The following is a 26,432-nucleotide window of genomic DNA, read 5'->3' on the forward strand; positions in this document are numbered from 1 at the left end:
AAAATGAAAATCTTTTTCAAACATTTTTTTCTTTGTTTGGGTTTTTTTTTTTTTTTTTTTGCATGTCATCAAGTTCATGCGCATGCCACATAATGAAACAGGTGAGATCCCTCCATGAAAAGGCAAACAGTCCGCTTTCGACAGATCTGAGAGCTGACCGACATGCTTTCCAACACTGAAGGCAAAAAAGTAAAAGGAAGCCATTAAGCCTCAAGTTTTTCTTTCCAAGGCAGGATCTGGACTGTATTTGAAGAGATGAGGAAGGCTGGTTTGAAGCATGAAGTAGGTGAGCCACTGAAATGCCTTATGTCCAGCCTTCTGTACACTGGTGTACAGCTCCTATACCAGCTCAAAGTGTTAAACACACAATGCATTGTTTGAGGACGGTACATACTCCGCAAAACCCAGAGATAATACCGTGTTAATTTTTTAGAAAAGACATAACCAAATTAATACTTTAATATCAAACACTATTTACAGCAAGAAGTGTTCCTAATAATAATAATAGCCATAATCACCATCATCATCATCATAACAATAATAATAATAATTATACAGTTTTAACAATTATGTATCTCGTTTTTCTTTTGTCCTCCAGAAAGGTACAAAACAGATACTAACCTGACACTACATGTTTTGTGGTTGACTACCTCAGGATACACAGTATCCAGTTTATAAATTGATCCTTGTTCCCAGATTAAGGTGTGTACAGAATAAACCATGGTGATCAAAACAATAATGCCAAAGAGTAGTAGTGGAAATTATAAGAGTAAAATTAAAGCTGGTTTCTGATAAATGTCTAGCGTTAATCCGACGAGTGCTGCCTTCTGAGTCACATACAGCGCTCATTCCCACTGGTGTTCTCCTGAAAATTAGTACCTCCACCATGACTTCTATTATCGCCCATAACTGCTACTATTCCAGGGTAATAGCTTTGTTACTGTAGCACAGAAATCAAATGGCAAAGGGCAGCAATCATTTTTGGGGTGGGAAATCATAAAATGGCAGCCATAAAAATGACAAAACAGTACATACCTTTTCAGACAGACAGAACGACACCACTGTGAGTTTGTCATTGATTCAGATGGATTTGTTTCCCAGCGTTGCATTCATTTTCAGTTGTATTGTCTCGTTTTGTTAGGCACTCTAGTCAGATTATCTTCAGTTACCTCTCATATCTTTGCAATCTGTTCCTTTGTGTGCATCCCTCCCTTTATTTCACTTTGTCGCCTTCACTCACAAATTCTCTCAAATTGCGCAAGGTCATTGGTGCTTTAAAATCCCCCAGTGAAAATGTGCTCCCATCCTTCCTAGACCCCATGAGCCATCCACCACCTATTATTAAAACCAAAGAATAACGTCCCTTGCCACAACACGGAGTCTAAATGCTTGTCATTTTGAACGTAATTAAAGAGTCACTTAAACCAGTAATATTAGGAGCTGTGGGTGGACAAATAATTGCTTCTATACTCCTATTTACTCGCTCAATTTCTAACATCACTTTCTTTCGATTTCAGTTGGTGGTGTATTTTTTTATTATTCAGAAATCTGACTGAAAGGAAGTCAGCTCTGGCAGAGTCAATTTCTATATCTGTCCATACTTCTTTGAAAGCTGAGAAACAAGCCTCCAATGTGTGAGAAAAAAAGACATAATAGCGTTCATTATGATAACTCATCATGTGCATCCGTGGGAGCTGAAGAAGATGAATGCCATTAAAACAAATTGAATTTGTTTGAAGGTAAGTGCTAATATAAGGCTGGGTATAGCAAACAGAACTTTGCATTGCCTTGAGTTAAAAGGATGGTTTCTCTATTTGGGCAGTGTTTTCTCAAGAAATTAGTGCCATTCATCAGTCCTGTAAATGCTCCAGTAACTGGATGTGAGTACCAAAGTTGAATGTAATAATTAATGTGGATGCCAGAAAATACCAAAATGCAACGCTCACACTGCTTATAATGTTAAAGACAACATTCGAAGGCTCCATTGGCAACAAAAAAAAACAGAGAATGCAAATATTTATCGGAGTGCTAATATTGACTACTGTATTACTCAAATGGAACAGAGAGAAACAGTTGCTGTTCAGTTCAGTTAACATTGCATAAAATTACTCTGACTCTTGTCGTGAAATTGTAAAATCAGCATTCAAAAGATATTGATCTTCAATCACAATATGCCTGGAGAGAAAGTTTCAGTTTGTCAGTCAGATTGAACAAAATGCTTTTGAGAGATGTTTTATTGGGCAGACTGGCATGCTCTACACAAATAAGGACAAGGAAAGATTGCCTGATGGTTCCATGGGTTTTCCACTCACTCACTCAAGCTTTAAGTAGCTTATCCACCAATGAATGCATGCTCGCTGTATTCAGCAGAGAATTGGATGCTGTCTTTAAACCTGGAAAGTCTGGAGATCAGCTGGCTAAGGTGCATGCCGTGTAAGTATTTCTCAGTGCTGTGGTTTCCAGTCTGACCTCTGCCTAAAACCATTCCTCTTCTTTTCCTGCTACTTAATCCTTAACCCTTACTCCCAATAAAGTGGAGAAAGCAAAAAACATTTGCTGGTTATGATCCAGCAGAACATTATCTAAACGTATTCTGAAATATTTCTGGGGTGTTTTAATATCCTGGGAATTCCACTTCCATACCAAGTAAAGCTGGAAAGCTGCTATTTTATTCAACTAAAAATCCTACTGCCATTGACTGCTAGTGTGGAGACATTTCCATATTTGACTCTCTAAGCATGTGCATGTGTTTGTGAATAAAAACTAGTGCTCCAAGGACACGGACATGATGTAAAAGGGTGTTACAAAAAAAATTATGGGAAAATAGGAATTGCTCAATGTCAAAAAAATTGGGTTTTGGCATCTCTGTTGAAAGTTTGGCTGTCTCTCTCACTTCCAACATCAACTTTTTTTTAACTGACAGACAGAAAAAGACCACTTAAATATATTTCTGGAAAAAAAATAGAGGGTTCCTTGAGAAGCCTGCTCTGATGCCCAAGCAACAAGAAAACACACTCCACCCAAATCCAGCCCCTTCCCTGCAGCCATGGGCAGACTCAGGCAACGCTAGGTGTAAATGCCCTCCAGGCCAGAGGCGCTATAAAGTGAAGAGTGCTGGAAGGCAGACCAGCAAAAATGCCAGGAGTGGACTTGATTTTTGCAGGTCCATTGCAGCATTTGTTTCATCACTTCGGGAAGGCTCAGCTGGTTCATGGCTGGTATCGTCTGAATGACAAAAAAAGGAAATACGATCAATTATTTTTATATTTTATTTTGAAACTGAACCAAAAATGTTAGACAACATCATGCAATTAGTGCATTACCACATCATTAAGTTGAAATATGGTGATTGTACATTGAACAACTGGAGATTATTGAGAGTGAATCTGAGTTGCCATATAAACTTCGGTTGCTATATCATACTTTGACTGTTATCAGAAACATTTAAAATAAATTTATATATCTCTGGTAGTGACATCTCTATCTGTTAGCAGCCTCATTTCCACTGCAACATGGGAAAGTAGCTGAGACATGCATAGCAAAGGAACAGAACAGAGGTTTGAAAGTAAAATTTCGACTAATGATACAGGGAAATCTAAAAAAATTGGAACATGAAATAGCTCAATATTTCTATTATATTTTTATTACAGAAAGTGATTTTATTTTAGACATATTATATGAAAACTAAAAATATTTCAAGCATTTCTAAGACCACTCAGCCACCTGAGATTCCACAACAACTCAGACGTGCCACAGGCTGATTCCCTCCATGCGACACCATACTAATGCAGTAACGCATACAAAAAGAGCACCTAACAAATAATAAGTGCGCATATTTTATAGAAGTCTCTTTTTTTGACTGATGTAATTAAATATTGTAATATTTTGAGACACAAGAGTTTTTTTTATTTTCATAAGTAGTAAGCCATAATGATCTAAATTAAATCATACAAAAGGTTTAATAATAGTAAAACACACAAGTTTCTCACTGTAGCACCCACATACTTAAGCTGCTACACTGTAAATAGATTTTGCTGTTCAGACACTTTTCAATTTACACTTTACACTTTATACCGTATATCTAGCATTCTTAACTTTTCTCTGTTCTATTATTTATCTTACATTTTTAACCTATCTTTACTTAACTTATCCTATTTATCTTATTCTATCTTATTTATCTTATTTATCGACTGGGCTTACTGGGACCTTCAGAGACATATTTCGTACTGTCATATGTAAATGTGTGTCAGCATGACAAATAAAGACTCTGATTCTCTGTTCAAAATGTCGGACAAAAAAAACAACCTCTTCAAGTATATAGAAATTTTTTGAGATACACCAGTACAAGTCGTGTGTGTGTGTGTGTGTGTGTGTGTGTGTGTGTGTGTGTGTGTGTGTGTGTGTGTGTGTGTGTGTGTGTGTGTGTGTGTGTGTGTGGTTGTGTGTGTGTGTGTGTGTGTGTGTGTGTGTGTGTGTGTGTGTGTGCGTGCGTGCGTGCGTGTGTGTGTGGCAGTTGTGGTGATGTGTTGTTGTTTAAATTTCCCACCTTAAGAGAGTAGATCTAGGATGAGTCAAAGGAAAAGATGAGTCAAAGGAAGGAGGTAATAAGTGCCAATCAAACAGGGATGCAGGACAGCAATGTAGGAATATGGGCAGATAGATAGATAAGTGTTGGTGCGATGCTGTTCCTGCTATTTAAGTTACATACACTTTGGATTCATGCTTATTATTGTATTTTTAAAAAGTTTTTATACTGGTTGTATCATTTTATTTTGTTGTATCTATTCACCACACCTGAAAGGCCGGTTCGTGAAAATGCTGTCTAACGTTAAACCGGTCCATGGTATGAAAAAGGATGGAGACGACTGGTGTATGTAACTATAAGTCCCATTTATATTGAAGTGCTTTCTTTTTTTAAAAGAACAAATGTAACTTCTTTATTTAGAACTTAATAAACCTGGTTGTCAAAGTATTAATGTATTGATGAATGTTTTTACGTGACTCACGTCCTATGCGTGACTGGATTTCCTGGATTTCCAGAGGGGCAGTGTTTGTGTGGTTTTTCACTTCAGTGAATTAGACTGATGTAAGAAGATGAACAAAATAATTTTTTTCTGAACACAAAAAATAATTAATGCTGTATTACAGAGCCAAACAGCAGCTAACTGAGGAATGAAATAGAATAAATAACATTTTCCAAATGTATTATTTATTGATATTTATTTATATTGTCTAATGATGTATATAATGTTATATTGCCTATAAAGTATGATATTGATTGATTTTTTTGGATTTTGATGTATTAGTGCAGAATTATTTTTGCAAAATAATAAAATCAAGACAACATGCAGGTGAGGAACAGGTACATATGTACCGCGAAATGACACATTCAAGAACTGAATACGTATACTATGTGTATGTATAAGTATTACATGGACTACATGTAGTGTAGTGTGTATACAAGTATATACCAACATGCAATATACAGTATCCATTAGCATGGCAATGCATCAGAAAGGGATGCGGGTGGAAATTTCAGCCTCCAGACAAACAGCATAAAGAGGCATGGAGCAAGAGACAAATGCACAGATGTAAGGAGGTCATACTGAAGACAATCAAAAAAGCAGGAAGCCATACTAACCTCGTGGTTCTAATGTATTGTCTACTTTGTCGTTAACATCAAAAACACGGTCATGTACGCCTATAGTTTTCACACAGCTGTCTATAACAGAAAATAGGGAGAATGAGAGATCATTAGAGGCATATGCCAAATAGGTTAGTGACATTTGAAGCTCCCCTCAAGGCCCTGAAATTAAACATCCCAAGCAACAAAGCTCATGGCAACATTCAGATGAGAAATGAAGTGACCTGGAATTCACTTGATGTGATTTAAAAGAATCCTTCAAAAATAATACAAGTACAATTAAACAGGTACACTGGACTGTCAGTAAGATGTAATCGAGGAGGAAGTGATGTAACCAGAGAAGCAGGCATAAACTGTTTTGATTTTCAATCCAAACGTACACATCAATAAGCTCCATTACAAAGCCTTGTGTTTAGTGCAAACACTTACTTGATGGTCGGACGAAAACTTTGAGCTTCAGGCATGTTTTCCTCCCATTCTCAGCAATTGTGGAAGCTTAAAAAGACATAGGTAAATGACATGTTAATGTAATAATGTACATTCCATCACAAGTGGGTTAAGCAAGAAAAATACAGTTTCCAAGATTATTTTCCTTCATATAAAGGTTTGTATAATACATTTTTAATGCACACATTCTCCTAATTGAATATAAGGCAAATTTTTAAAAAGAAAATATAATGTGCAGATCATCAGTGTTGACTCTCAGTTGGATTTTGTAGGCTTAGTCAGGGTTCTTGTAAAATTATAGCCAGAAAGTATTTACAGATGTTGCACAAAGTGGAGTGCTTTGCTCACGGTTTGATTGTGGCCTTTTAGATTCTACAACTGCAGCAGCAGCTTAGTGAGGATAAAGGCACTTCAGTCATTTTGGTTCTTTGAAAAGCACTCAAACCTGGAAGAAATCATGTTGTACTAACTCTTAGTAGGTGTACACACATGTATTTGCCTGTTGAAAAGGCCTTACAAGGGACATAAAGTTCAGATGCAGAGGATACATGTGCTGAATGTGTGGATGGTTTGCGGTTGCTGTCAGGAAATGGATCCTTTCCTGTTAAGTCCACGGGGTGTGAATCTCTGAGCGTTAGCTACCATGGTGGTTGCATCACATGCCCTATAAATATAGCATGTGTGTGTGTGTGTGTGTGTGTGTGTGTGTGTGTGTGCGTGCGTGCGTGCGTGCGTGTGTGTGTGTGTATGTACGCTTGCCCGCTCATGGTGCCGCCGTGAGGAACAGGGTGCTCTCTCTCTTGGACAAGGGTCAAACATTTGTTTCTCGGCACTTGGTCTGTGTTCACTGCACACATCCATCATGACAGGAAATGTATAGTTTAAAAAATAATATGGTGTTTGTTACGTCAAGACCTCATATCAAATGGCAAATATTGCAGGCCTGTCCACATTATTGTGATATATTAATACTATTTACTATGAACCAGTTTTCATTTGTACTTTCCTCTACAGCTCCGGAGAGACCATTTTGTCTACGGAGATGTCTTTCGGGCATCGTTTTATGTCTACTATGGATCATTCCACAGTTGATGCAATGAAGCCAAGCTTTTCCAAAGGCTTCCATTTGGGATCTGTCAACCCCTTCTCCAGTGAACCTTTCCCTAACCCCTCCCTTCCTTCTCTCCCAGTCATGTCACCGTCTCTCCTCATCTGTTGACGTGGCCATATCCACTCATCAAAGATCAGCTGACTTCCGCAGAACAGAGCAAACATCTATAAATGTGCAAAAATGTAAATATGAAACACATTCATCTCAAAATGTTGCTATTGCTTTACCTAAAGTAAAATTATTACCTTTTTGTAATTTCTTCTCGCATTCAAAATTGTCTATATATCTGCATCTATTTTATGTCAAGTCTGAGAGAGAGACGGTAAACTTCCTCTGCAGCATAACGTCTGATGTGTTCATTGCAGACAAATAATCATGGGAAAAGGTCACTGATGGAAATCTACTCCTTTCTTGCATTTTGCATGTTTCAGCTCTTGATTACTCCTCAGATAAAGACAGCAGCTTTTATCGTATGCATGTTACTCACTCGGTTCACAAAAGCCTTCTCTGAAGCTCATGAAGCTCTCCCTCTGCTTCTCACCTCTCCACCTTGCTGTTACTCCTTGATATTGTCACTACATCAGCTGCTATCTATTTCTTAGTCATGTGTCAGTGTGCAAGAGATCAGATTCCCCTTTTTTTTTTTTACAGCTAAGCTAATATTCAGAAGCTGCAGAAAGATGAAGGAAGATTGAGATAAGGACAGGGCCTTGTTATCTCATTGTGGAGGCAGCCAATGACACCTGAATGAACCTTGACCACAACTACTCACCCACTCAATCATATATACATAATAGTACCCACACAATTTACGCCACTTATTGTTCTACTTCTGTTTCCCACCATGCTTCCCTTTCAAACCTAAGCGAATACACGTCCAAGTACAAGCACACATTCACACGTCTCGAGATACCTGATTTTCATCATTGTTGTGGGCAGAGATGAGGCACAGCCACCGACACCAGCCACTTAGCAAAGGCAAACTGACTGTGAGAGAAGTAGGGCCCTGATGAAAACGATAAAAGGTATGTGGGAGTGAAGTTGGTGCAATGTTTATAGATTTGGCCTTAACGCGTTATCTGCCTCCTACTCAAGGAGAATCACACACATAAGGTGCAAGAGTGAACAGACATCATGGTTATGGCTATCAAAGTAGCTTCTGCCACAACTAAATAGCAGAATTAATTTTCATCAATTTTTTAAAATTTTCTAGCTTACTAGAATTAGAATAAAGTAAAAATGGTCGATCTGTGCTTTTTATAAATACAAGTAATGACAGTAACTGAAGCCGAGTAATGGATGCGAACAAGTGTGTATATATCCACTGTGTTGTTATACTGCAGATGACAGGTATGTTGCTGTACATTCTTTACAAGAAAGGAAAGATTAAGCTTTAATCCTATTGATGATGATCTGTCCACCCAGGCCCAGGCCATCCATGCCAGTGCCTGTTTCCTTGGGTAAAAAATGGTGCTGAGAGTTCATTGTTCTTTTAGGCCCTAACATCAACACCTGCTATTCTGGTTCCCATCAGAACCCACAGCCACAGCAATCAATCTATCCAGACAGAGCAAGTGGCTGCTTTGAAGGACAGAGGCCCTGAAAAGATGTCCCACAGAGGAAGGGGGGAGAGTATAGCAGGGGAGGTCAGGTTACTCCTCCAAGCCCTGTCCCCTGGCTAGTAATGGCTGGTCCCCTCAGTACACTGCATTATGCATCAGCATTAAAGCAAATGGAATGAAGCAGAATCCAATTACGGAAGAACAAACAGGTGGGCTCAGTGCGGCTTAGGCGCAGTATTGTTCCAATCACAGCCCAAGCCAAGCTTTATTGCAACTGTAATGTTATCTGGAAAACACATTTCCTTTGCCTTTCAGTGAAAGAGTCAGCAGCACATTTCAGACATTTGGGCATAAAACCATGTGTCTGTGCTGATAGGAAGCTGGAAGGGAAGTTTACGCTGCCTAAATACAGTAGATAATATTATGTTAGGATGCTGATTTCTTATTCATCACTTCTGAGGAGGTGTAAAGTCCGAACTGGAAAAGAATAATGCAGAATGAGACAATCAAATTGCCACATGTGGCTTTGTTTACTTGTTTGTTTCTCGCATGAAATCAGGCATTATGTCATGCCTGCTCATAGCCACTGAACCATAACCAAAATGTGAATATTAGGGTATCAATGTGATCACAAATACATGGCACACATTGTCTCGTATAGCATAGTGTTAACAGGTATCATGAATAGCACCCTTTCAGTTTGTCGGGCTTCCAGCTGGTTTTAATAATAGGGATCTAATCCTTTTATCTGCTAGTACAGGACAGGTTAAACAGAATACCCTGTAATATTTTATCCAACACTAAACATTCCCTACTAACTAGTTCTGCCTCTGGTTCAGTTTTATGGTACTGCGGTACTCATGTGATCTACCCTGTACAAAACTAGTTTTTGTTGAGTCCAGGTATCATAATTTACATAAATCGAAAATGGACAAACACAGACAGGAACACACACACCATTACTTTGTAGAATCTTTGTGCCATCTTCTTCCCACATCCCCATCTAGCTAATTAGACAGTTTGCAGCCTGAATACATTTCCTCTATTTAACGTACATGAATCACTGTTCGGATTCATTAACATTTGTCCTTCAGTTTCAGTGTGTGGAATCAGTCGACAGAGATCTGTGTTGAACTAAACAAATGGAAGAAAACTGGGAATTCAAAATTAAGAGTAGCCAGAGTGTCATACAGACAATATTTATGTGACTTCTCCAAAAAGTAAGATCAACTGCAGCTGAAGAAGCACTTCAGTCCCTACAATACCACACACTGAATGCAGTATATGCAATAAAATGGAACACTAGTATAGGGACAAAAATATAAAAGGCATCCTACACTCACCAGCTTTCCAACATTCTAAAGCTAGCATGGTTTTGTATTAAAAGATGTAGTAAGTTTAAAAAAACAACTTAGAAATAACTGTAGAAATGATTTATTTTTATTTGCACATCTGCACAAACGGAACACGTAAGAAGACAGGAGGACACTTCAGAAAAACCAAAGAACCAATGTAAGGATAAATCAAGGAATTCAAGCAACAAAGGAGGAGGACATGGATTCTGGTAGCCAATTGAAAAGAAGTTCTACAAAACCCTCACCCCTCACCTTTTTTGTTCTTTCTTAGTGTCTTTCCAGCTCGACCAAAATCCAAAGTTAGTCTTCGTGCCGCTTGCTCTGAGGCGGTGAGTTCATGAGCAACAAGGACTAATTTTCTCACACTGTTCTGTAGCAGCCACATTTGAAAAGAAGTTCATGCTTCAACAAATGGATTTTCAGTGCAGCTAAACCTAAAAATGGAATGAGCCCATTCCAAAAAAATGACGAGAAGGTAGAACACCTAAATGTCAAACATTGGAATGTGATCATTATTCAGCAGTGTGATATAGTTATTTCCCTTTAATGTGAGATTTTTGTATAACAAGCTTCATCCTTTTGTGAGAGATCACATAATGTTCATCTGACTAATTACTGTCTTCTTGAAAAATGACAAGCAAGTGATTAAAAGTCTAAAAACCCTCAAATTTAATCAACTCATTCATGTCTTCATGAATGAGTTGATTCATGACACTTACAGGACACACTTAAAGGACAATAAACATGATGATTTATTAATCTAAAGGGGCATTGAGCTTTTAAAACTGCCAAAGAACAATAAAAATTACATAATAATGCTTCATTACAGCACTTAGTGCATTCCAAAGCATCCCAGAGAATCACAATATTACTGATACAGGCTATATACCTATCCCTCTGAATAATAAATGCGTGCGTGTGTGTGTGTGTGTGTGTGTGTGTGTGTGTGTGTGTGTGTGTGTGTGTGTGTGTGTGTGTGTGTGTGTGTGTGTGTGTGTGTGTGTGTGATACAATTGAGGAAGACTAAAACAGAATAAATAAATCAACAATAGCCAATTAAACATAATGACTAATGCATTGGGTTAATAATATATGTGTTAATGGTTTAATGGCTAAGGATAAAATGTCCTCCTGAAGATGGCTTTTAGATGCATGAATCATAATAGTCTGAGAGGAACCTTGTGAACTATAAATCACAGCTTTCGCCCACCCAACATTTTCTAGAATATCTTGAGTTCTCACAGCCTTTAATTTTTTTTTCCCATCAGATAAAGCGATGACTTTTTTACACTAGTGTCACACACAACTTATCTGGTACAATTCAAATAACTCAATTTTCTCTCTCACCTTTCTTTTCTCTGTGATGTCAACAAGTGCTCCATGGCTTAATTTACAGTCTATTATTAGGTTGATCTGGCCAGTGGACTAGGTCTCTGGTTGAAAAAGGACTCAGAACTTCAAGGAGTTTCTTATGGTCTGATCTTAAATACTTCACTCTTACCTGACCAGATATAGTCTTCTAAGAAACCTTCCCCTCATTTAGCATTTTAATGATATTTGTGAAGGCTGCTCTTGAATATGTAAACCAAATCTTCACATAAGCTGATATTTTCTGTTTGCGAAGATCGATGCATTTCCATTTGTTCTCTCTATTGCATTTATTTTCTCCAGCATGGAGGTGACTTCTTTTAGCTTGATTTGTGTGGCTGTCTCTCTATTGCCTCCCCAATTTCCATGAAACTTTGGTGGAAGGCTATAGCATTAGGCCAAGGAAGAACCCATTAAATCCTGAGTGCCTTTAAATCACAGGTGGGTAAGCAAATTATCTTTCACTTTGGTAAGCCTTGCAAGAGAACGGGTGAGTAAATGCTGTACAATCTGGGAGAGAAGTAGCAAAGCTGATTCATGACAAAACAACCAGTTTTAGAAATACTGGACATCATAGTCCATGTTCACAGATACTAGAAAAGCTCTGTCTATAGATGTAAATGCAGTCATGAAAGATCAGAAACAGTAGCAGTGGTTAAATTTAAATCCAAAAATGTTAGCGTACAGAAGAAGGAAATATTTATTTTTTCACAGACTTAATTCAAACACTACTGACTAAAAGTATTTTATTTACCATTATAAAAGCAGAGCTAAAATGATTAAGCTTGACATGACCATTTACTCAAGTAGTTTGGAAAAACATCCAAAGGTAGTAGTCTAATCTGTACATGTCCAGCACGCCTTTTTCTCTATAACTTGCTCTTTGGACAGGGAAAAATGTCTAGCTGATAGATATGCGGTGCAAAAGGGAGAGGTTTGGTTAATGTAGGTACTATCCCAAAAGAGAGATAAGATTAAAAGGAGAGACAAGAAACATTGTAGTAACAAGGGGAGACAGCGGTGGTGGAATGTCGATCCATCTATCAGGATTATAATAATGCACTCCAGACCTCTGTGTGGCTTTTCTTGATGTTTGCTCATGTGTATCTCTGTGAGTACACATGTATTTGTGCGAGTGTGTGTGTGTGTGTCTGTGTGTCTTTCACATTAGTCCATGTTGCCAGATAATTTCTGAATGCTGATGACAAGTCTCATTTTTCATGGAAATTAATGAAAGAGGCTGAGTTATGATGATGTCTACGTGTAGTTTTCCACCCTGTACAAGAAATGAAACAGGGCCAGGCTACCTACACCGTCTCCTGACTCTATCTAAATTGCCAATTAAAAATAATTTTCCTGTTGCTCTTCCTGCTCTGCAATCTCTGCCCCTCACTCTTTTTAAAAGGAGCTTGAAAGAACATGCTCGCATTATAGACTTTATTTTCAGACAAGACAGCCGTAGTATTAGAATTTGTCTTTGAGCTCTGCATGCATGTAGTCCAGCACAGATGAATTAGGCCATTGGAGAGGGAAAAAGTCTTTTCATCTATGTTTGATTGATGGTGATGATCCTCTTTAGTATTTTGCACAAAAATTTAACCTTTGTCAAATTATTTTCATTTCCTAATTTAAATCTTCATCTGTTCTCTGGATTTTCTTTGCTGCTTAGCATGTCTTCATTTTATATGACCCTCATTTTCCAATTTAATATTTGTGTAACGTTAAAGGTCCAGTACAAAACCCTCTACATAAATTATACAATTTAAAAATAGACCTGAACTCCCCCAAAATACTTGGAGTTTCTTGGCTAAAATACAACTCGATTATACAATATACATCTGTGTGTGTATGTGTGTGTGTGTGTGTGTGTGTGTGTGTGTGTGTGTGTGTGTGTGTGTGTGTGTGTGTGTGTGTGTGTGTGTGTGTGTGTGAGAGTGATAAAATGTAAATCAGTAGAGGCAAGCTGCTCCCTTTTCTAGAAGTGGGTGTGGCTTGGGCTTTCTGCTGCTTTGCTTCAAAGATTGTGTGGGCAGAGCAAACTCCGAGCATCTGTACTGTTTCCTACTGGGAGGAGATGTGATTGGTGGAACAAGAAAAAGAGAAGATAGTTCATCTCATGAGTGGGGCGAAACAGGCCAGGGATAGGAATTTTTGCTGAAAATTTGTTTATAAAATATACTTCTATAAAATAACTCTATCCGTGAGTGGGATGCAAAAAGCTACCATCCCACATAGGTGAACAAAACACCAAGAAAATGATATATTTCATGTCACAGCATGATCACACCAAGTGGCTTCTTATTTGTCACACATCTTCAAAACCACAATAGCTTGGCTCAGTCATCTTTTGCAGTGAGCTGTGCTTTCCAGATAAAAATCACTCAAATGTGAGATTGTGGATTGTATCCATATTAGAAAAATGTGCTTGCATCAGCAATCTATGAGATGGGTTTCACTTAAACCATGAATGCACTGTGAACTTTGACATGAAAAGTGGTCGAACTGTCCACTTATCTCCTCTGTCTGTCTGTCACTGACACATCTAAGCTGTAACTCAGTCACCGCTAATACATATTTTTTGCTGAACATGTAGTCTTTCCCTGCACTCCGTAAAGTTTCATATTTTATGTATCCTCCGTGAATTATTTCTGTCTAATGTTGACCTGTAGACAAAACTAAGATGAATGCCGTCTACCAAAGGATCAAGCTCCTGAATCCTTCTAGCTTTTGTCTTATCTCTAATTACCTGCCTCAGACAGAGAGGAGAAGCTGACACTGACAAAAATGAAAAATTATGACCTCCATTTGAGTAAATTCCCTCTGTTGTACCGGCATTGATTAAGCTGTTTCTGTTTCTGAAGCAGATGACAGTAGAACCCTGTCTCCTCTCTCTAATTTTATCAGAGATGCAACAAATCAACCCTCAACCTGCATCAGACTCATAGGGCGAAAATGCCATTAACAGGAATTTTCTCAGCAGAAACATGATTTGACAGCTTAATTTTCATCTACAAACAAGAAAGCTAATCAATCACATTGCTGAGGGCAGATTTTTCATCCCCCATTCTCTCAAGTCATTTGGTTACAGAAAGTTATTAGAGATGTGGAAATGTGTATATGTGACAATCTATAAATGAGTGAAACATTGAGGTGCTAAATGAATACAGAAGTGGAATCAGTGAAATATTGAGTGGGCATAAGTGCAGTAGTAATAATATATCTTATGAATTTTCATGAATACACTGTTTCAAGTACATGAGCCCATTCAGAGTTCACTGTTGCTAACCTCTGCCTGAGGTGGTCATGGATTGTGACCAATGCCTCAAGGCACATTGACATTTCAGATTAGTGCAGGTGTGCAAAATAGCCAGCTTCAGTGCATAATGATGTGTAAGATTTTCTCTGTTAGTTATGCCAGACGATCCATTCACACAACAGAGGCAAACGGCCTGTAAGGCAAAGTCTCACTTTGTGCTGGAAAGCAGACATTATAATTCTTTGAGTGGAAATGCTTCTACAGTGTTAAATGTTCACATTGATAGGCACATGAATTTTTAAACTTGACCTATGACAGACCTCATGTTGATAAAAAAAGTTACCAATATTACTCATATTCAATAGTTTGGATGTATTATGTATACAGTTTTCTTTTTACATTTTTTCCATTTCTGTGCATATAGGATAACAATATATGCATCCCTGTGGAAGACTTGCTTGAAATCTCGCCATGCACCAGGGCATGGAAGGCCACAGTGAGCATTTGTGTCACAATTTAAATGAGTTTTGTTTGTTTTTTTCATTTAAATTGAAGGCGATATCTTCCTTTGAATAAGCCCTATCGCATGAGTTCACATCTTTGTTGAAGTAATTACAATTTCAAGTAAGAGACATTGAGAACATTATGTTCATGCTAATGTTTTACTCAAGATATAGCAGAGTCACCAGTGTTCGCAGCCATGTAAAAACTGACAGATACCCCAGACTGGCCTATGTTGTGGCCTATGTTGTTAGATAAATAGGCATGCATCTCTCAAATTAACCTTTGCATTTAAGCTCTGAATTGTCATTAAAAAAAGAGTGTAGAACTGCCTGCACTTCATGAATCAGGTGCAGTCTTATTAGACAGAGGCAAACTACAGGTACTGTATCAATGAAAATGTTACAGCAGGAATAATTGCAGTTTCTTGTGCAAGTCTGTAAGCAGAGAACTGTCCTCCCCTTGTCGTTGGTGCTGCAAAACATCCGAAAACTACATTTATCTAACATTTATCTAATGATTCTGACAAATGACACTGAAATGAAAAGTACTGTATTCAATTTTTTTTTCTGTGTAACTCTTGTTTGTACTTAAGCAAAATTTAAACGAAACAAAGGTAACATAAGTAAACAAAAAATTAATGTCTTATTTGCATATTGCATCAGTTTTTTCTACAAGGCAAAAAAGTTATCCAAAACCAAAGTCAGTGTGGCCTCAAGAGGTTTTGCCTCTTGTCAGACCACAGTGGTAAATAAAAATTTTGTTCTTAACCTATTTTGCCTGGCTAAAGAAAGGTTAAATAAAATAAAATAATATAAAATTAAATTTAAATTAAATTAAATTAAATTAAATCTCAAATGTGTCAAAAGGTATTTGCTCAGGAGAAACTAAATCCAAAAAACTACCAGACTGAATTAATAACTTGCAGATGGGTGAGCCACACCCAGGCCTAATCACTAACAGTCCCTTTCAGTAAAATCCTTGTTTAAATAGACATTTTTCAGATGATTAAAATGAGAAAGTCTCATGATAGAGGCAAAGTAAAAGAAAAATATTTCTTAAGAGATGAGTATGAAGGTGATTGAAATAAATTAGTCTAAGAAGAGTCATAGATCTAAATCTTAGACTCTTAGATTCCACAGACACACAGTTGAGACCTAAAGAAAATCATCCAAAGGAAGCATTGAGGTCTCATTCAGTGAGTCACAAAAGATCCAAAGAAAGCATCCTAGAGAAGTCAGAAGGAATGTAATTCTGGGAGCTGAGGCTCAGGTGCAACTGGGTCATGCAGCAAGACAATAATCTTAGTAACACCTATTCTGAATATCTCAAAATGAATAAAATTAAGGCTGTTGAGTGGCTATGTCACAGTCCACACCCAAACCTGAAAAGAACTGTCTGAATTAATTACAAATTGTAGTGTACTGTGGCACAGTGGGTAGAGCTGTCGCTTCACTGCAATGAGGTTCCGGGTTTGAATCCTTTCTGTACAAAGTTTGTGTGTTCTCCCCTTGTCTGTGGGGGCTCTCTCAGGGTTCTCTCCCACCTCGAAGAGCATGGATTAATTAATTACTGATAATTTTAGAATCATGTATGGTACTTTGGGGTACGCTAATGGGAGCAAAAATCCTGTTTTAAATATTTAGTCCAATTCAGAGAATTACAACTCATTACAACTGATGCTGAACTAATGATATTCCGGAGTAGTGCGGTATTAATTTTGCCCTTTTAAAAGAAGATTAGAGATATTTTTTTAAACTCCTGAACATCTATAATAACAGTGTTTTAAGACTCAATGTAAGTCCGGAGAAAATTACTGAAATTATGTTACATTTGAACAATTATCTCTTTGTTTCTCAGTCATAAATATGTATTTATGGCAGCTCTTGACATATTGTTGCAACTGAATACAAACTGAAAAGTTTCATGCATTTCTTGTGCTACTGCTGAGCTATAAGGAAGACTTCCCTGTGCTTTTGATGATGATGGCAGTGATAGAAACTGATATTGCAGATGAAATGACAGGTCTTCCTCAGTCTTCCTCCTTCTAGTGGACACTATCTGTCCACTAGATGAATTCTTGCTTATCAATCAGGAGACATCTCTCCTGCTACTTATGGTCATTCAGGCTGGACAAAATCGTAGTAGAAAATCACATGTCAGATGACTTCATGGTAGATGACTTTAATATCTACCACAGTAGCCAGAAAGGCTATACACTAGAATCATTTCAAAGCCAATGAAGCCGCGGGCCACTAAACCAATATGGCGTGCTATGGCAGAATGGATGTGGTCCATGGAAGCCCTGTCGGTCGGTGTAATTTAATCCAGCCCTTAGGACAAGCATCTCTCAAAAGAAATGGGAAAGAAAATGTTGGAAAAAGAGACTTGAGGGAGTGGATGAATTGTAAAACCCTTTCCTAACCTCCATCTGTGCCCCCAGCTTTAGAGACTTAAATTTTTCCCTCATCTCATTTGGTATGAATGTCAATATAATATGGTTGTAAAAGCAAATTAAAATCTGGTTACTTTTTAAATTACAAATACCTTAATGTTGAAATGTCTGTAGAGAGCATTTCAGGCTATCTGTTGAGTGGACAAGCTTGAACATCCAATGAACATCCATTCAACACAGAAATTACGTCTAACATTAGGAAGGAATACTTTCATTTCATTTTTTAAACCCCACTCCTTAATTTTAAAGAGCAGAGTATGGAAGGATAGAAACAAAGTGAAATATGTGAAATGGTTAATGGACACAAAACTCAACAGGTAGTTGGGTTAATCACTTCAGGAAAGTTCAGGAAACAGATCACACCATTTGGAGCTCACCTCAACTTAATTTCTAACTCTTTGCCATCTCTGAGAGAGTAGAAAAGTAAGAATAATGTATCAACTCTATTGAATTAAAATCTGCTCTGGCTTACCCAAAGGGTGCTAATGAAGAAGTCCTAACTGAATGAGAGAGAATGGAGCTAAACGGCTACAAAATGGTCCAAATTGTGTTTTAGTTAATGGATGTATAGCATGGATAATATATCAGAATTGGTATAAAAACATACTAATATCCTTTAATTTAATTTTTTTTAAATGTTTATTACAAAGGAAGCAATTTTACCCATAAACCCCAATCCTGTTAAAAGGTGCAGATTGATGAGTAAAGAATTAATGAATGATTGCAAACCTTCTGTCACCTTCTGTCATTGTGTGAATTTTGCTTGTTTCCTGGGTTTTGCCTGTTTGCCCTTCTCTGCCTGATCTTCTCATTATCTGTTGTAGGATTTTGATTATTGAAACTATGAATGTGGGCTTCTCTTCTGGTGTATTTTATTTCGGTCCAAACTACACCTTACTTAAAGTCACTGAGAATCTGCACGTTTCTGAAACACAATTTAAGGCAAGTTAAGAATGACTCATTTATTTATAGACAGATGTAGGTCTTTCTTCTGTAATACCAAGGATATTCCGTATATATGAAATGTATATTGTCTCTATCTCCTTACCACCAAGTTTGTTTTTTTTCTGCACAAATATTACATTTGAGGACTTCACTTTCATAGAGTTCCATTCATTTTGGATTTTACATAACATTAAGTTCCAAGAGGGGTTTGTTTACTAAAAAGCTAAAATGTCTCTGGCTCAAATAAAGACATGGTGTACTGGAATGGTATAGCCAGCAGCATTTAGCATGAAGGTCTACCTTTAACTGCCAAAATCACCCCTCAGTGTGAAGTAATTTATCCATTTGCCTCATAGATTACACCACAAAGTGCATAAATCTTTTAATTTTCACCAACAGCTGATACACTCACCTATATGAGAACACAACCCTTTCTATTTTGTAATATCAGCGGATCCCTGTGACAAATGTGTTTGGAGTGAGAGGCGGCGACTGCGCAAACTGACAGCGACTCCTCCACCAACCATGTGCAGAATAGTCTGTGGTGGGAGGACAAATCCAATTCCAGTCTATCGCCTTGCTTTGATAAAAGCTAATTTCCCATGGGCTTTAACTTCAGATGAACTTGGTTTCTATGCCAAGAAGCAGACAACTTAACAACTAATGTAAGCTGAATGGGAGCATAACATAACACAGAGAGGAGGGTACTCCTCTGGAAGGATAGAGTAAGCAGGGGTTGTGAGCTATAACTTCCAAACTGTCTCAATTTAACTCCCCTGTGAATACCATTGCCATTTTAGGGAAGAGTTCGCCGCAAGTGATGAGAGCAGTGAGAAAAGCTTGGCTGAAAGTAGAGAATAAGAGCGCCTTTTTGGATCAATGTAATATAACTCTCAAAGATGTGCGAAGAACTTAAGAAAACACGAGTGAGAGAGAGTGTATGTGTGGGTGAATGTGTGGGTGTGTTTGTCTCCCTCTCTCTTATGGTCTGTTGTATTAAAAAAGAAAAACATTTAGTTGTCTAGGTTTTGAAATTCATGTCAAGTGAGGTCATCTTGTTTTCTGAAAGCATTGGATAAGTTTAGAAAATATATCAAACCACATAGAGACTAGCTGCAGTGTCTCTTGTGTATCACTGCGGCTCTTTCCTGCTAGGTTATTCTAGTACAGCCGTGTTTTACATTAACAAACACGTGATTGGGTTAGAGCCATCTGGTCTTGATCAATCAAAAGGAGTCAGTAATACACATTTATTGTCCTCTCACTAATGTTCTCCTTCACATCATTTTTGTGGATAAATTAAGCTGGGTTTTGTGAAAAAACTAATAAGAGTGATGTCTGATAGAGTGATTTTCTCTTCCTCCTATTTAATATGAAGCTTTCCTCTTTTCCTCTCATATAAATTAACATGTGGTGTGAATGATGCGCTTCCACCACATTTTATTAACACCAGTTTATAAAACCATTTATCCAAAAAAAGAGTAAATTGGAGTTGTGTTTTGATCACTCAACAATGGCATTTTTGGGTAAGGAAAATGCAAAAATTGACGTCCTCCACCACAACTGAAAAGTGGAAGTTTGAAAACGATGACATGAGCGCCCCACTATACATGCCTAATACATCTCCAGCTTATTTGCTCATGCAGAGAGCATGCTATGGCCCAAACAACAACTGTTAAGACTTGTTTAAAATTAAATTCAGTCACATACATGTGGCCTTGCAATGTTGAAGGGGTTTTTTTTCATCCATTTTATATCATTTCAAGTCCAGCTGTAGTCTGTTGTGAAATTAAAAAAGCAAAGCAAACAAAAAAACCTGATCGAAAACGTGGATCCTGATTCCCTTCAAAGAAATTGCAATATTTCTTTTTGAACCTCTCAGTGATGAAAAAGATCAAATAAATGAGAGGAAAAACATGACAAATGCAGATGTTTGGATACACAAAAGAGCCTTCTGGCAATGGTTTGCTGGCATCACTGCAAATCAATGCAGCATTATTATAAGTTGTCTGAATTAATGAGTACTAAACTGGTTTGAATCCTTTTCTACTTCCTTCCCCAAATTTCAGCAGCTTATGGTAGATTTTTGTGGAAATTGTGTTTGACAGTGAACCCCACTGTATAAACAACAAATGAGGCAACATCTTTTGAAGGAATGGTTTCCATCCCTCGAGCAGAGAATTGGTGCCAAACAAACTTGAAGCAGCTTTTTTTGTTCACCAGGCCTCAACACCTCACCAAGACTTTTTTTCCTTTTAATTTATCAAGTGATTGTGTGTTAAGTGCAAAGCAAACTCACAGATATAGTAGTATTCTCTTCCTGGTCTGAACTCAAAGCCCAAGGAGAAAGGAGTGAAGAGCTGGAACTTCTCTGAAAACTTAAGCGGCCCGTTTGGTGAGTGCGGCCGGTTGCACTCCCAGCGTTTGAATCCCTTGGCGGTGTGGTCGCACGTGCTGTAGCCATCGTAGTTCACCATGTAGAGGACGTAGCGTTCTGTCCTCTCCTCAGGCACTGAGTCTTCGTAATGAGGACAGTAGACATCCAGGTAGTCGTTTATGCACACATCGATGTGATAGTCCCCACGATGGAACCTGGTTACAAAACACAAGAGACGAACGATGGATAAAGGTTAGGCTTTCTCTGCAAAGAAGTATGAAAAATTACAAGAAACACTTAATTTAAGGCAAAAATGGCCCAATAGACAGAACTCTCTGTCTGTGAAATTCTATTGACTAGAAATCTTTAGAAGGGATTAGTTGCTGAGTCCAGAAATAAATAGGTTACGGTTTATTTTAAACATTATTATTAATCTAAAAACATGGCAAGTATTTATAAAATTAAAATTGAATAATGACTCCTACTTCAAATGTCATTTTAGTTTATGCATAGTAGATGGATGTGCCAATGCATCAACATCGCTTCAGTTATTATCATAACATTGTGTTTGAATTCAGAATCCATGCAGAGAATGCTGGTTTGATCTCTCAGCACTCCTTCAGTGTTGCATTGAAATTTACAAGCACCGGCACTCTCATCTCCTGGCTTTAATAAATTTGGTTGGGTTAGTTTATCTATAAATCTGTCATTGCAAGAGATATTTACTCACACATACACACATATGCCATCAGAATGATTGCATGAAAATACCCAAATCTGACAGTCTACTTAAGAGAAAACAGTCACTGAAGAAAAGACAGGCATTTCCCACCCAACCAAAAAGAGAGAGAGAGAGAGAGACAGATGACCTCAGGCTAAGTGGAAAGTAGATCTGATCACGGGGATATATGATACAGACAGTAAATGTCACGATAGGAAAATACAGAGCCAGGCTGTCTCTGAGAGCCGTATAGTAAGAAATCTTTACAACTGCAATAATCTGGAAAAGGTAACATGGGGTCAGAAGGCTTCAATACAGGCAAGTAAATTCATCAAGATACCATGCAATGTCACAACCTGTGTTTACGAATACACACATTGCTTCTGTTGTCCAAAAAATAGGTCTTTCAGCTAAATTTAGAGAACAATTCCTGTGCTATTAGTTTTAGTTTGGATCTGGTGTGGTATGACCCCAACCTTGGGATCACATGGGGGGGGTCACAGAGAAAACACTGGCCACCTGTAAACTTGGTAGGGTTGCCCTCAATTTAGCGCTCACACTTGAAGTACAGACACACGCAGCTGGTGCCACTGACACTTTTCAGCCACATGCCAGGTGGTGCAGGTTTATAATTGATACTGAGTCTTTAAAGTTGTAAGAGCACAAGATCTTTTGACAAAACTTTTAATTGAAACCTGCTACTGCTGTCTTCAAAAGGGACTACCGAAGACACAGAACTCACAGTGGGTACGGTGTATAACAGGCTAATATCAATTAATCCTGGGGATTTTTTTTTTCCCATGAACCCCTCTGTTTTGTGTAGATGTGTTTGGGTGAATCATGTCTGTCACCTGAAATGTGTGTCTTCCTGGATCCATATTTATTACACATGTTAATAAAAAAAAAATCTGAAAATCTGGATTAGATTTTGTATCAGATGCTCTTCCTGGGGTTTTTATTCTTATGAAGTTTCCGAATGTAGAGTTCGTAGAGGATGACTCCTGAGTTAATTCCAAATTAAAATAAATTTGTCAATTAGTCTAGATTTGCCTGTGTTGTTATTCATAACTAAATGTTTCAAACATGTAAAAAATTATATTAAAAACTATGTAGAATAATGTCTGTCTCTTTGTCACCCTTACCCCATATTTTTCTTTTGACTGACTTATTTCCTTTCTCTTTTCAAAAGTGCGTCCCTGCTTGTCATTCCTGTGAGATTTCCTGACTCGAAAGAATGGATTTTGTGAACTCAAATTGCTGTATATGCATGAAAATGCTCATCCTTCTTTGCTGTGTTTACTTCAATCTGCGGTATGTCTCGACAAATTACACAGAATTACAATCACAATGCAAACCAGACCCCTTGTTTCGGAGATCAAACAGCAATTCATACAAAAATCTGGTTTTGTTGCCTCCACTTGTCACTGAATTCATGTTGGGATAATGGAATGATTAATATAACAATCAAGCAACAAATTGAATCACAGTCATTTCTCATTTGTGATTGTGTGTGTGTGTGAGAGAGAGAGAGAGCGTGAGCTAGCATGAAATGCCGGTTTTCTGTGTTTACTGGTGTAGGGTAAATATCAATGTGAGGGTGTTTACAACCAAGGCATAGAGTAACTCATCTGTAACATCTCATTTAAACCATGTCTGTGGAGGTTCTAGAGGAGCCATGCATCTCCCTCACTGCTTTAAAATGTCACTGACTTAATGGTCACATCCTTCCATCCGCTCGTCCCAGCCTCTATGTGTGTGCGCGTGAGGGCACGCGCATGTGTGTGTCTGTGTGTGTGTGTACTGTACATACGGTGTGTGCGAGAGAGAGTGAGACAGAGGATGAGTGTGTGAATGCTTGTGCACGGCCCTATGTGTGTTTCTGTGATGTTTCAGCTGCCCTTCTCTCCCGGCCTCAGCAGTCAGAATAGCAGCTTGTGGCCCTGACTGCAAATGAAGCAGAGGATGTTTGGATGAGTGAGCCCATAAAAAGGGACAGGACAGGCATTTGTAAAATGTAACAGACCCACTCACACACAGGCATATGCAACAAAGTGCACCCGATGCACACCTCCGTTCGCATAAACACCCACGCACATACATTAGGTTTGTGTTATCAGTTCAGTGAGCTGCCTGGCATATTGTCAAAAGAACAGCAGTGAGATCGCCAGAAGCTGCTAATAATACCAAGTGAGAGAGTGAGGATGAGGAACATACAGAGTAGGAAAGAGTAGGGACCTTGTTCCAAAAAGAATGTGAGGTAATCAAAAATGAGAGACAGCAAGACCAGAAATTTCCTCAACCAATTTTGAGTGTGTTGGGTGGTTGATATGCATCTAAATATAAATAACTAAGAAGAAAAAGTAATAGAAGCACTTATTTAGTTAAAATCAATGCACAGTTAGTAATAATCGTCATATGCAATCTGACAATGATTTCACTCGATCTCATCTAAAACTGGTCAAAAACTGTCTTTTCATAACATTCTTTCTAGCTATCAAAATGCCCATACAACTCAGGAAAGTCCCAAATGTAGCAACCTGTTTCAGCTTTTAACTCTGTCTGTATGTTAGGGTATAAAAAACACAAATAAGATTACATCTTGTTAAAATGAGATATAATATGTCGAATTTTTTTTTATTTCTTATGAGACCATTCTTTTAGTTTGTGAGGAATTTTCACTTTTTTAATGACTTTCTGTTTTTTTGTTTGTTTGTTTGTACGTTAGGCATCAAGAATAATGCAGATATCATTTCCAGGTTACAAGTTACTCAGAGTATTTGCAGGGGTCATTGAGTGATGCTTTTATCATAAAAAGAAGGTCCATCAGAGCTGCATGTGCATGACATAACTGTTCAGACAAAGCTGTCAATATTTCTTCAAATTTATTCAATGGGGGATTATCATCACATTTCTCTAAAAACTTCTCATATGTTAAAAAACTGTTGCATCCTTGTTAAATGTTCCATCCTAATAGAAACCCACTTTTCCAGGGGCCTATTTTCAGAGTAACCAATCTAGTTGGGAGCTTTAATTGCTCGCTAATGTCTTATAAAGAGTCCTCACTTTGCAGAGAGAGGGAAAACATCACCTTGAAATGAACACGTGTTGTCCAACCCCTGTATAGGACACACAATCACCAAGAGATTGGCCAAATGGGATGTAAATCAAGGCCATGATCCTGTAGAATCCCCAGAGAATGAAATAAAATGCGCCCTCGTTCCTCATGGGTAATGCGTTCCAAGAACCGCACGCGATTAATGAATTCCATGATAGAACGACAAACTATTTATCTTATTATGTACGGTAATTTTAACGTTTATGAATCCTCCCCATACTGATGTTAAACCATTTCCTATCTGTTTTACCTTTTCCTACACTCTTATCGACTGTTTAAAGCACTTTTGTGTCTCACGTAAGTCCGAGACTCACTGAACATAGCACATTCCTGATGCAGTCAACCAACAGAATGTGTGTATGGTATCACGTGACTGCCTACCAAAAGTCTGCGATGAGGTGAAGTCGCGAACGTTGGTGCGTGAATGCGCGAGGGCGCACTGTACTGGCTAAAGAGACGGAGCAATAACATTGGGGTCGATAGAAGAGAGCAATTACAAAGATACTGCCAGATCAACTGATCCAGTGGGAAAAGAGGACATGGAAATTACGGCTGAATCAGAATTCTCTGTTTTTATGCATGCGTGTGTCAGCGCTGTCGTATGTTTGGAGAATGTTAACTAAATAATTATAGATTTTCACCGTGTTTGTAAATAACCAGTTAACAGATTGATTTCAATATGCAGTTATATGTTGATTGGTATGTAAATGAAAAATTAAAAATGATCTAATGTGTTTTGATTTATTTTTTGGTGAAAAGGACGAAGATTTTAAGCAATAATCCTTAAAAATTGCATCTATGTTTTTTTCCTCATCAAATATTAGAAAATATGTAAATGTAAAAAAATAAATAGCGAGACACAAAATATCTGCTGCGCAACTGTTATAATAGCTCTTAGTGTGTGTGCATGTGAGAACTGTACATGTACACTTGATGTTTCCATTCCACATTTGTGCAGATGAAATATTGGGCCAGGCTTTTACTAAGAATCGCAGTACTATATTTATAAGTACAAGTATTTATGTGTGTAACTTGACACACACATGCATGCTTTCTACCACATCTACAATTCCCTATTCTACAACACAGTGTTTTCAATACAAATAGCGGCGTCTTCTCCATCTTAATAAGTAAAAATAACTTGTAGAGAGTGGCAGTGAAGGCCTCCAAGTACTAAAATAGGTAATTAAGGAGCAAAGTTGGATGGTAGGCTAATTGGCAAATGGTGATAATTACATGTCTTTGTTATGGCACAGCTGTGGGTCACAGCACAAAGCCAGGAAAAATCAGCTGGACACAGCATGGGTGGAAGTGTGTGTTTGTGAGTGACTGAGCAAAAGAGAGAGAGGGAAATAATCTTTATTACCGACTGATTACATTTTCACACTCCTCAGGCCCTCAGGGCTAAAACTGAATAGCAGAGTATTGTCACCGCAAAAACACACACACACACACACACACACACACACACACACACACACACACACACAGATACAGAGAGATACATGCGCACACAAACACAGTCACAAACACAGTGAGTGAATTTGGAGGAGCTGGAACAGCGATGTGAAAGCG

At 38.0% G+C, this 26,432-nt stretch overlaps 1 protein-coding gene across 3 annotated transcripts in view; it reads right to left on the reverse strand.

Moving 5' to 3' along the window:
• Positions 1-2,216: 2,216 nt before the first annotated feature.
• The window catches only part of efna5b (ephrin-A5b), a 92,022-nt gene continuing 67,806 nt past the window's right edge, over positions 2,217-26,432 (reverse strand). For 2 of the 3 annotated variants that reach the window (XM_068311587.1, XM_068311588.1), the window contains 3 exons: positions 20,944-21,236; positions 6,074-6,139; positions 2,217-3,225 (listed from right to left, as the gene is read on the reverse strand). In XM_068311587.1, the coding sequence (XP_068167688.1) occupies positions 3,098-3,225; positions 6,074-6,139; positions 20,944-21,236 (487 nt within the window). In that variant the 3' untranslated portion in view covers positions 2,217-3,097. Of the gene's footprint in view, positions 3,226-5,641; positions 5,723-6,073; positions 6,140-20,943; positions 21,237-26,432 lie in introns of all 3 variants that reach the window. The other variant, XM_068311586.1, reaches the window with a different exon arrangement.

This window comes from Antennarius striatus, chromosome 3 (assembly GCF_040054535.1).
Source record: "Antennarius striatus isolate MH-2024 chromosome 3, ASM4005453v1, whole genome shotgun sequence".
NCBI lineage: Eukaryota > Metazoa > Chordata > Actinopteri > Lophiiformes > Antennariidae > Antennarius > Antennarius striatus.